A 12,032-nucleotide genomic window follows, 5' to 3' on the forward strand; every position below is an offset into this window, starting at 1 on the left:
CTACAAGAGTGCATCTGAATCTGGACTGCAGGTCAACATCAGGGAAATGTTTCCCAACCTTTAGATCTTTAGTTAGTAATATGAAAAACTTGGCCTGAGATTTTTCTTCCCCCCACCTTTTTTTTTTAAATGGACAAAAAATGAGCAAGGTTCTCTCTCACACGCAGAGCTGAGACTGTCACCAAACTCATGCCAATTAGGATGTGTGAATGGAGAGCTGAGGGCATCTGGCTGGAGCAGTACTGCAGTTACTCCCACTGTTTTCTCTCATCTCTATGTTTTTTATGTGAAAAGTCCTAATTTTTTCATTCCTTAGCCCTTTCTGTTCAGGGATGTGTTTATGGATATAAACATGTGGTTCTCCTGGAAGTCATTTACAACCACGTGAGAGCACAGATGATGTACACTTACAATTAGCACCTACAAATTGACACCTTGTCCAATTATACACACCGAGTCAGAAATTCAAACCTTTGCAAACATTAATCTTCCTTCAGAGCTGTAATATGGGGCAGAATTGCAGTAATGAAAAATCCTTATTATACAAAACTACTTACAGATATTAGCAGTGCCCTTAGGTATAGGCAGATAAGAACCAGGGCTCCACGGTCGGCCCTGATAATTCTTCTTGCATTTTCCACAGTCTGGGCCAGTTGTGTTATGCTCACATTCACAAAGTAGTCTTTTGTTTTCTTCTTTACAGCCAGTAGCATGAAGGTTGCACTTACACCTAATTTTAAAAGGCAAAAATAAAACAAAGTGGAATGTTATTTAGAGATGAGGTGAGTTTAAGCTCAAGTTTTAGAAAAGCATGTCCTATGGCGACCACTCAATTTCTGTGTTGTCCCTCTGGTATTGTTCTAACATGAAAGCATGACATCACAAGACATTTCCCAAAAAGCAAGTTGCAGCTCTTCAGCTTCACACAAGTCTAAAAGCAGAAATGTCACTAAGACTCCAAGATGCTGAATCTTGCTTTCACTAATGCAGCTCCACTGAGAACAAATAAATGATTCATAATTTTTATTAGAGACAGATCTATAATTTTGCAAAAATTCAAGAGTTACTATTCCCAGGAACAGAACAAGTCCTCTGTTTATGTCCTTATATAATCTGGCCCAAATTGAGGTCCAATTTACACCCTGGGAGGCTGAGAAAACAGACTTCATTTAAATATCCTCTGCAATGTCACACTTCAATAGAAGGAAAGCTCACTATAATGGTGTCTTGCCATTCTTGTTCAGCAAGTACTGTCTTGTTCAGAAAAGAAATTTCTTTTCCTGCTTTAATTCAATATAGCTGTAGTAGCTGAAGGTCAGATGAAATACTTTGCTAGACACAGTTTTACTTGGGAAAGAAATCTAATCAAGCCTTGTGACAAAATCATTAGATAAGCCAGATTCTGCATCTGGTCCTAAAACAATTGCATTTTCCTTAAATTCCCCTCTTTTCCTGCAACTAGGACACTTACAGAATGGGAAGTTAGTTTCATAAACAGTAAGGTATTTTCACCTCTTTCCATCCCTTTCCATCCCTTTCCAACAGATGTCAAAACAAGCAAAAATCTATTTCTGTTTGGGGCTGGAGAGAAAACCAGTATTTAACGACCTTTCCTGTTTGTTTTCCTAATGACCATACATCTAGTAATTTACAGGGTTCTCATGTGGGCATTTGTCACCTGTTCCATACAGTGACCAATAATTAGAGCAAAACAACACATGGAATGGCCAAGTGCAAATTAATAGCTGTCAAGCTGACTTCCATTTGGAAGGAATATGACCTGAAGCAATTGGCCACATACATATATATCCCCAGGGTAAAACAAGCTTGCAGTTGTCATGAGTAGGTCCTGGAGAAAATCCACAAGAATATGTAATACAGTAGATGGTAAAGCATTCTCCTCAGTGCTAGAAATGAGCCAGATGAAACTGCTGTCATTTGAGCAATGCTCATTCTAAAGAGAAACAGGTTCAACACCTTTACAACTGAAATTACCAAAATGTATTCAATATGCAGGACAAGAGAAAGAGAGTAATTTTTACACAATTTACAAAATATGTGTGCTTGAAGACAAAATCAGTTGTGAATTTTCAGTGAGTCCATAGCAGAATGAAAGATGCCTGTCTGTACATCAGTGGATGACATCTATCTATTCATTAGACACTGGATATTTTGGTAAAGGGTACTGCTATTAAAAAAAGCCTTGGGTTGTTTTACTGCCCACAGGAATATGAAAATGGAAGACTCCAAACAGGAGAGATATACAGTAAGAACAAGACTAAAAATAGAGGAGACAAGCAGGAGAGACTGTCAAGTAACTAGAACAAATTAGATGGAGGAAGGGACTGGATTTCTTTCAGGAGGAGATTTCTGGTTTATTATAGGGACTCAGTGTCAGAGGCAGCAAACTGATCTAGGCAGGAGGTAAAAAATGGTTGATTCTGAGGCAAAGCTGTAGTACCTAGAGCTCTGAAAGGGTGCTGCAGACCTGTACGGGAACTGAGGTGTGGCAAGATAAAAGTATGTCTGTCTGCTAATTGGAGTAAATATGCACAGCTCTTTTTTCAACAAGCACCTGAAAATAAGGAATAATTGTGCCACAAATCCGTGCAAAATCTCTTTGCACTTCTTAGATGCTGTGCTTGTCACATGTTCCTGAAGAGAGACTGACCCTTCCTTAGTTTTGCTTGCATGGATAAAAGTTTTGGATGGACTCTGGCCTTCTCCATCCTCCTCTGCTATCCAGTCCTGTGCTGTGCCTCTTCAGATAGAAATGCAAAACATACACATGTATTTATATGTATGGATATATACATGCCTTCACAAACAACTCCCATATAGCCTCACGTTTTCCTGTTACTGCCCACTTTCCCCAACCCCTCTGTGTCCCACGTCTTTACAGGCTGCCTCCTTTTCCTGATTTCCCAGGCAAGAGAGCATGAGCAGCACAGCTCTGCTGCCTGTCCTGGTGCCTGTGTTTTTTAGCTTCTTAGGGCAAGATTTCTGCAGAGGAGGTGCTTCTCAGCTCAAGGTGCAGCCACACCAGGCAGCTGTTCTGGGGTGCATGTGGCAGGGCCCTGGTGCTCCAGCAATGGGCAGGGTCCTGCACAGGGCACCTTGTGTGACTGCAGCCACCAAGCACCACCAGACTGAGAGAATGAGACATCCTGGAGGGCTGTGTTGGGACCAGATACAGGCAGCTCTGAACAAAAACAGCAAAATGCATTTTCTTCTAGAAGTAGCTGGCAACCTCCTGTCAAATTTTAAAACCGTATTAACTGAGATTTAAAACCAACAGCTCACATATGGGCATTTAGACTAAACACACACAAAATACACAGAGATATTTCAGCCATTTAGCTTCCTAAATGGAAGAATTGCTAAATGGCTTTTCTTGTCCTAAACCAGTAGAATAATCAAAGATTCACTTAATCAATGCCTTTATGCAAATCAACTTATTTATATGCTTTATATGTATTTTTGAAAGCTTTCCTAGAATTATCCAGAATGTTGTATCCCATCTTGATATAAAATTCCAAGTAATAATAAAAAGCTGAAAAATAAACCCAAACCAAACCCCAAAGCATGCCCTCTCCAAAACAAAACAAAACAGAACAACAACAAACAAAGAAAACCACAAAAAACCAAACAACAAAACCACCAAACAACAAAACAAACAAAATGCAGAGACAGAGAGAGGAGAAAATAGTATGGCCTTCTAGGAGTATGATTTAAAGCGAGTAAGAGAAAAAATGAGTCTGATCACTGGAAAAAAAATAAAGTACTGAACTACAACTTTTGTAGGCAGAGGATAGTTCAACTCTATCATTGATAATTGAGCGAAAACAGAGCCAACAATGGTGAATTTCCAAAGAATCCTCAGAATACTTCAGACTTAGCTGTGTATGCATTCTAAGAAGAAAGTAAGGAACAAATGCAGTCACTATGTTTTATTACAAGACTGGCTAAAATTAAGGTTAAAAATACATTTATATTAAAAATGTCAAATTTGACTTAGTAAGACTTAGTTATACTCAGCAAAAAAATAAATGTTTAAAACCCTTCCTAAACCCAAACCACAAAAGATCAGATAATGTGTGGAAAAACGCTGCCTTCTTAGTGTATAGGCAACAGAGAAGCTGGGTTTGGCTCATGATTATTAATGTTACACAAGTATGAACAAATCTGCAGAATAATAAAATCCAAAGTGATTGAACTGTTAATTTTGTTAGAGTCAGCAACTCTATATAAGGAATAAAAGAGTGGAAGCATAAGTAAAATGAGACATTTGAAAGACTGAACCAGAGGCTCTGATTCTCCTCTTGCACGATTTTTGTTGTTGAAGCCACTTGATAGATCTTGAAGAGATTGATCATGATTTCCACTGCAAATCAAGGACATAGATGAACAGTGAACATGGGTAAAATGCAGGCAGTGCTAAAACTGAAAGAGAACAAGAAGCATTCTACAGAAAGCAAACTGGAGGGTACCGTGTCTGGGGGAAATCAAGTCAGCATCAAAATCTGTGGTGTATGTGGAGACAGAAACAGGGAAATAATATTTCATATGCTTTTGTTTTTTTACAAAGGCTGCACTAGGGATTGGGTAATTTTTTAGGGACCTCATCAGAGGGTACATGCACACTCTGATACTTTTGCAAAGAAAAATGCATATTATGCTTGAGGGACAGACTTCTCTGGATGACTGACAGAGGTAAATGAGCATAGCAGGGTGGAGAGATGACTAGAGTACAATAAAAAGCTGATTCTATTTGCAGGATAGGCAGTAAGGAAAACAGAAATATTTAGGGTTACAGAATGAAGGCTATTTCAGTAAAAGTAGCACCCAGACAGACCATGAGAGAGCCACTCTTTTGATGAGATACACTGGGTTGTCAGTGGTGTGAAAACAAAGCAGCATGGTCTGTACCTTAGGAATTTCAGCTGTCAATCAGCTGAGCACCACTGATCTGGGAGCTGACGGGCTCCCAGCAGATCACTCCAGATGTGCAATCAGCCTCCTAGGAAGGAAACCCAAATTCATCTCTTTCTTATGGAAAATTACCTTTCTTTTCTACTCCAGAGGTAAGGAAATATTTTGTTATCCTATATGAATATCCACAGTGATACATTATTACTGAAAATCCTAGGTACCACTTGTAATTTCATTAAACACTTGCTTTGAAGACTGTTCCTAACTGTTGCTGCTGCCAATCTGAAGTACTAAATACCAATCTGAAACACCTAAACAGAAGGTTTAATTACATACAAAGCACATTCAACACAACAATCCCGTAGACTGTTGATGCTTCCAATGGCAGAATGTGGTTGCTTTGGCTGCTTGTATAAGAATGGAGAAGGTCTGAAAGCCTAAAAAACTGATTTTACCTCCAGTGTACTGAGTTCCATATGACAGTATTCCATGCCTATCCAGTTTCTTGAAATCCAAAGAAGAAAGTCCAAGTCCTGTACAGGGTATGATGTACACACACCCAGAAAGGCAATTACTGGGTAGCAGTGGGTGGGTAGCAGCTGCTGGCACACCAAGTGGGTTTGCCTGTGCAGAGAAGGGATGACAGAGGGAGCTGTAATCAGTACAGCAGGTTTGAGAGCATAGGTTAAGGTCTGGCAAACAGAAGAGGATCTGTGCTGCAGCCTCTGCACTGCACTGGCAAACAGCTTAAGGGCAAAATCTCATGTAAGGACACAGCAAATGTTAAGGGCAAAGTGCAGTTCTGAGATACAGTACATGCTCACTGTAAATGGCACTGCTGAGGTCTAATGCGTGTATGACTTTACAGAGAATGACTGAAGTCCATGATTATAAATATCAACAACTCCATGGACAATTAGGTCACGTATGGAGAGATGTAGGCCTTGAAATGGCTTTCTACCTGAAGGGAAAAGCTGTCTGCCATTTACATCTGGTGACAGTTTTTGCAGACTTTTTTATTATTGCTCCTGGTGGGGCAGCTCTGTCAGTGCTGAGCTTGTGGAAGTGAATGCCATGGCCCCACAATACTCGTGTGCATTTGGAAACTTCCACCCTGATGTTTCTGCAGCACAGTGGATATTCATCTTGCCAGTTCAGCCTGCACGGACTCCCCCTGCTAAGCAGCCTGGTTATAGCACACGCAAGAACACATTTCCCTCAACGTGCAAATTCAATTTTGAATCACTGGAGATTGATATTGCTGTCCAATGCTATAAACCCTAATTGTGTGGGAGAACAAATTTGTTTTTCTGACCACTCATCTCTGACAGACTCATTATTTTGTCATAAAGCAATTGAAATGATATTTTTGGCAGTTCCATAAGGCACAGGAGCGCTCTGGCGCGCTGACGGAGCAGTGCTGTTGTGGTGGGAGCCCTGGGTGTGCTGTGCTCCTCACAGACTCTATTTACATACAGGCAAGTGACATTAAAATGCTGTAAATATCACTAAGGTAATTGCTAATAGCATGCTGACGCTCTCGCAGGGGAGTGCCAACCAACAGACTGGGGGCACGTGAGGGGATCCTTGATGTTCAAGAGATCATTCATGAGAAAGAAAGACAAGAGGAGCTCTTTGATACATTTTTAACGACTAGCCATATGTTCCTCACTTAGATACATCTTTGAATCATTCTAGGTCATCACCAAAGTTTAGAAAATTAACTCGAAACCAACTTGGAAGCCTTCTGCACAGACTCTCTGCTTTTGCAGGCCACGAGCTGGTTCCCTGCTCCAGGTAAGCAAAGCCTGAGCTTGCAGAGGAGTTGGCGTGTTTGCTCTTCACATTACTGCCCACACAACGTAAAATACCATCCCCTCACGCTTTTAATTAGGCATTTTAAAACACTATTGGCAATGTTAGGAGCCTTAGTCAGCTCCCCAGCAACTACTTCCAGCACCTTGTTACAGGTGTCCTAAGGGACTTGGCCGTGTTTCTCATGACATCAAACGTGTTAATGCTGTCATCTACATTATGCCTCTCAAGCTTACTAATGACCTTGAGGCAGCTTGCCCAGTGAGATTTAGTTTTCTAACGCAATGTAGACAAAGAGGAAAATTCCACATTACAAATACATTTGAAATGATACCTCAGCCAGAAAGAAGGATGAGATAAAAGTTGAGAAAGCAAAAGTCAAAATATAAGAGCCTTTAAAATAGACCATGAAATCTTTGCAACTGAATCATTATTTATCAGGTTTAAAATTTTTGTTTTACTCTTTATGAGACAAATTCATCATAGCACTTGAGAAACTATATGTATAGGTAAGTTACAAAACTCTTGCACCATTGAGGGCACTTGAGTGTATGATTACTTAGGTAAGTCTGGTATCCTTTAATTTTACCTGAGAAGTGAACAAGTTTTCATTGAGGCTCACAGTCTCAGAAACATCATGTCTGCTGAATATTATTATTCATTATATTGTAAGATTTTTCCATGTTATGTCAAAACCCCAAAGTATGCTGATCCTTATTCTAGTTTTCCAAGCTTAATAGATTTTGTGGGGATAAAAACAGGTATAAAGGATACTGTTGTGCAGAAATAAAATGACTGCTGGCCAATTTATGTTTGTGGGGATGCAGCAGACACACTTTCATCAAAGAAGTAACAGCATAATTACTTGGCTGTAATCTTGGCTACCAGTGCTCACTGCGAGGACTACCTATCTGAAGTTCTGACCTAAAAGGGTCAAAAACACCTAAGGACAGTTGACAATCAAAAAATGGCATGGATTGCTGGCTCTGAGTAGGTCTGCTGAACAAATGTTTGGGCTCACACGAAGTGAAAAAGTAACTTCTGTTTTCTATTAATATCTTCTTTTTTAGTCACGTGAATATCTCAGGTCCACATTGCTGTATGGAATCTAAATACAAAGAGGGCACTACATCTTTTTCTGGACATTAGGAATAAGACCCTTGTGGTCTGGTGCTTAAATGTAGCCACTGTAGTGAGAGTAATGAAATATGAGTCCTTTTTTTCACTTGTTTATTTCTGGAAATGCATTTGGTCACCAGTTTTTTCCCCTGTCCTTTTCCCTGAATTAATCTAATATATCATTAATCTCTCAGCGCAAAAAAAAACCAAAAAAAACCCAAAAACCTCCTTTATGGAATAGGGCTACATCAATAATAAGGGATAAACAAATTCAATAACAAAAAATATAACTTTGTACAGGTAGATGTATTATTCTTTCATTTGCAAAGCAAGGACTAATGTTGGATCAGGTTTTTAAGCTTCTTAAATCTGTAAGTAGCTTTGTGGTTAGAAAAGAAGTTTAACCTGTGCTCAGTAATCCTGCTGCACCTTAGTACCTTAGAATCCAGAGATTTGCAGAAGCCTCTTCAACTTTATTCCTTACTGTTTCGTTTTCACTGCTAAATTTGGGAGGAAATTGAATTAGATTCCCACTGGCAGTATGGAAAATTGGGGAAAATAGCTTCTTATTCTCCCTCAGCTGAGTATAATGTATGTAGTAGGGAACAGCAAAGCCATGGAGTAGAGAGCATGTTTGCTTTGCTTTCTCAGTGGCCTACTTCCAAGCAGTTTGGAGAGCTTGAAATTAAAAAAGAAAACAAAGTCCAAAAGGGTAGCATAATTCCCTTTCCCTCAGTCCCAAGGCTCACAGAAAGCTTGCAGGGCATGGAATTGCCCACTGTTTGCACTAAGCCAACCCAGCAATAAGAGTAGGCAAGTGCTAAATTTAAATATTAATGTGTTTATAAGATTTATTGTGTTCATATGCTAGTAAGCTTTTCTATATACTGTCAAGTAAATGCTGGCCATACAAACAACTACAGCATCACTACTGATCAATTTATATCTCAACCTGTATTTGATTAAGATTGATCATTGTCTGATAGATGCATACTGTCTTCCTTTTGAAGCAAAATATCATGAGGCAGGTTCTTCTGGCTTAGCTTCTTCTTTTCCCCTGCCTCTTTCAGACACAGGGCCACAAGTTACCATACCTTGCCAAATAAACTGTAAATGTTTCTGAAATGCAGTAGTTTACCAGATGACAGCCTTCCAGACAAACAGGCAACTGAAAATGTTACAGCCTAGATTAACAGCACTCATCACAAACACAGAAAGGATGAGGCAGTAACTGGAGCAAACGCCTCAGTAGTTAAGCAGTTATAACTGTTCTGATTTTGTGACTAGATAAAAAAATGTCACAGACCAACAGATATTCTGACTTCAAAAAATATTCAGACTTTCTTCAGTTTCTTAGATCCAAAGTCTAAAAGTAATCCACTGATGCTTCTGTCTAGTAGAGCAGAACAGCTAATTCTGAGTCCAAGTAATTTGGGTTTATCACATAAAAAAGTACCTACCCTTAATATTAAATACTTTTCTAAACTTAGCTAAGTGGAATGGACACATATGTTTTCTGACTTTGATTTTCTAGGTGTTAAAGCAGAAATAAATGTCTGAACATATAGCTGCTGTGAGCTGCTGTAGAGATCTAACTTCCATTCCCTTCCTAAACATTAATTTTTGCTTTTCTCTTCAGAGGTATTAGGTTTTATGGAAATGTGTCAATAAAGAAAGTGATTATAAAATCTGCTAGAGTTTGCCAGCAGCGTGTTCTGCAAATACTTTCACTCGTGAACACATTTTGTCAGATTCTTAGCCGATGTAAATCCATCTGGCTCCCGTAAATTCAATGAATTTATGTTAGTTCACACTGCCTGAAATGAAGCCTAATTTGTTTCCAGCTTTCATTCATATTATCCTAAGCTTGGTGGCTGTATTTTTAGGTAATGACAGATAATATTTTTAAAATTTTCAGTGGCAGGTCCAAGGCCTTGAATAATTGTGCGATGGAAAGTGGGAGTCAGTGGAGGATAAGGAGGCCAGGTGTGACATGCTTAGGGACAGGAGACAGGACTGCTTACAAAGCAGGATGGCAGTATTCCACATTGTTCCCATGCATGTATTTTGCTCTAATCTTTAACCTCAGAAATGGGAAGCTTTTCTTACCTACATGAAGGATGCTGAATGGGGACAAAGGCAGTCATGTTCCTTCCTCTCCTCCCAGAGAGGAAGCAAAGCCTCTTGTGAAGAGATCAAGAACAACAGTTTCTTCCAGTGTTACCAACTGGTCATTTAACCCTAGTGATTGTTTTGGTAAGTTCCCAGATTGCCAACAAAGAAAACAGAAAAAGCAGCTGATGTAAACTCTAAGTATATCAGTGTTATAAGTAGTTTTGCTTTTTCTTTCTCTCTCACTTGAAAATGTCTTTCTTTTGCACCAGAATCCCTTTGGTCTCACCTAAGTTGCTGTACTTCACACAGCAATCAATGTCTTGACACAGGGATGGGATGAGAGGGCGGAGGGGGAAGCAGGTGTTGCAGAGGTACTCCAGAGCTCAGGTGTTCTAAGTTGTGATGATGTACCTCCTGTTTTAATTGGTTTGCTCTAAATATCAAGTAAAACTATGAGATACAAAAGCCTGAATATCCTCAGCTCCCCGTAGTGTTACATATCAGAGTGGTAAGGAGTACTGGAACAAGAATCCATCTCTCCCCACCAGCTGGAATAATACAGTCTACTAGGCAGCACCCTGACATTATCTGATAGTGCAAAGAAGTTAGGGAGCACATTATCTGAGATTTGACAACTGTTCATTGCCATCAGGCTATTAAGAAAGAAATACTTTTGGTATTTTAAATTTTTTGGTGTTGCTCAATGTCCTTCTTAGCCAGTCTTAGTTTGCCATCCATCATTGGGCAGTCAGTCAATATCAACAATTCAACACACATGAAAAGAATTCCTGAAAACTGCCTTCTATTTTAATCATGATAATATCACCAGGCAGAATTTAACCACTGTATTGCAGCAATTGTAAATTGCCTAATCTTAAATCTACCACAACCTGCTAGATTTAAGAACATGGTGCAAAAACCTTGCATGAAAGGTGCAGCAATATATCACTGCCAAGTTTATATACAACTTTTGATATAAAGTTAATTTTTATAAAAATTTTGATATAAAGACATGCAACATCTTTTGCTTACAAATTTAAAAAGGGAAATTAAGGAGTCACTTTTTCTTCTCTTTTCTCTTGATACAAATCTGAACACTAGATTTGAAACTCCCAGAATTATGCTAATGTGCATCACCATTTTAAAGCCTATTGAGAAATCAATTTTTCTGGATTTAATTTAATTAATAAGTACCAGTCTTACATCTGCTCAGCAGCACTCCCAAGAAAGCTGCTCTAAGATGCTAGTGACTACACCAAGCTTCCTGTCTTTATCTGTAAGTAGTATTTCACAGCATCAGCTGCTAGCTGGTCCCGAATTCTTTTTCCCAGCACAACACTGAAAAGGAACAATTTGTTGTGTGGGAGGTCTGAAACTGTGGCCATTAAATTACCATCCAAATGGACATGGTTTACAAATCCCATTCAAAAATGTCATTTAACTATCAGCAATGGGAGAAATTTTATTCTTGCATGCAGTGATACCCCAAGTGAGCTGTTAGGAATTTGTGTCCATGACTGATGCAGGATAGACCGGGCTGAAGCAGAAATATCTTTACTAGCTTAGAAAAAGACTCGGGGCATAGCACCTATTGTGTCACAGTAGGGAGTAAAGTATTTATTGACAAGAGAGCAGTGTTTCTGCTACATGAGAAACACCCCAGGTTAATTTCATACTGATTTTGATAACCTTTGGGGGACTATAATCAAGAAAAGCAGCATAAAGATATCCATGGTGCGCACAGAATTCAACACCAGGGAAACCAGCTCTGTGAAGCCGTACATCTGCTGCTCTCCTTAAAAGGTTTTAAAGCATTTCTGTTCAAGAGACCTCCAAAAGACTCACTCAAAAGCTCGAACGTGTCCCCAGCAGTCACTGCTGCGGGTGGTATACATGGAAGACTGGGGTGTGGGCTGTAACTGGTTGCCTCCAAGGGACAGAAAATACACCTTGTGCTGCTCCGAGCAGTGCTCCTGGAGGAGCAGGGGATGTCCAGGGCTCGCTGCTGTCCTCACCAGTGGAACCTCTGCACCCCAGGCAGCTGCAGAGCT

General features: G+C 39.6%; 1 protein-coding gene across 7 annotated transcripts in view; it reads right to left on the reverse strand.

Moving 5' to 3' along the window:
• NTNG1 (netrin G1) overlaps positions 1-12,032 on the reverse strand; it is a 144,926-nt gene that overhangs the window by 56,014 nt on the left and 76,880 nt on the right. For all 7 annotated transcript variants that reach the window (XM_062497556.1, XM_062497553.1, XM_062497551.1 and 4 more), the window contains exon 3: positions 558-730. In XM_062497556.1, coding sequence (XP_062353540.1) covers positions 558-730 — 173 coding nt within the window. The remainder of the gene's footprint in view (positions 1-557; positions 731-12,032) is intronic.

Source organism: Cinclus cinclus, chromosome 8 (genome assembly GCF_963662255.1).
Source record: "Cinclus cinclus chromosome 8, bCinCin1.1, whole genome shotgun sequence".
NCBI lineage: Eukaryota > Metazoa > Chordata > Aves > Passeriformes > Cinclidae > Cinclus > Cinclus cinclus.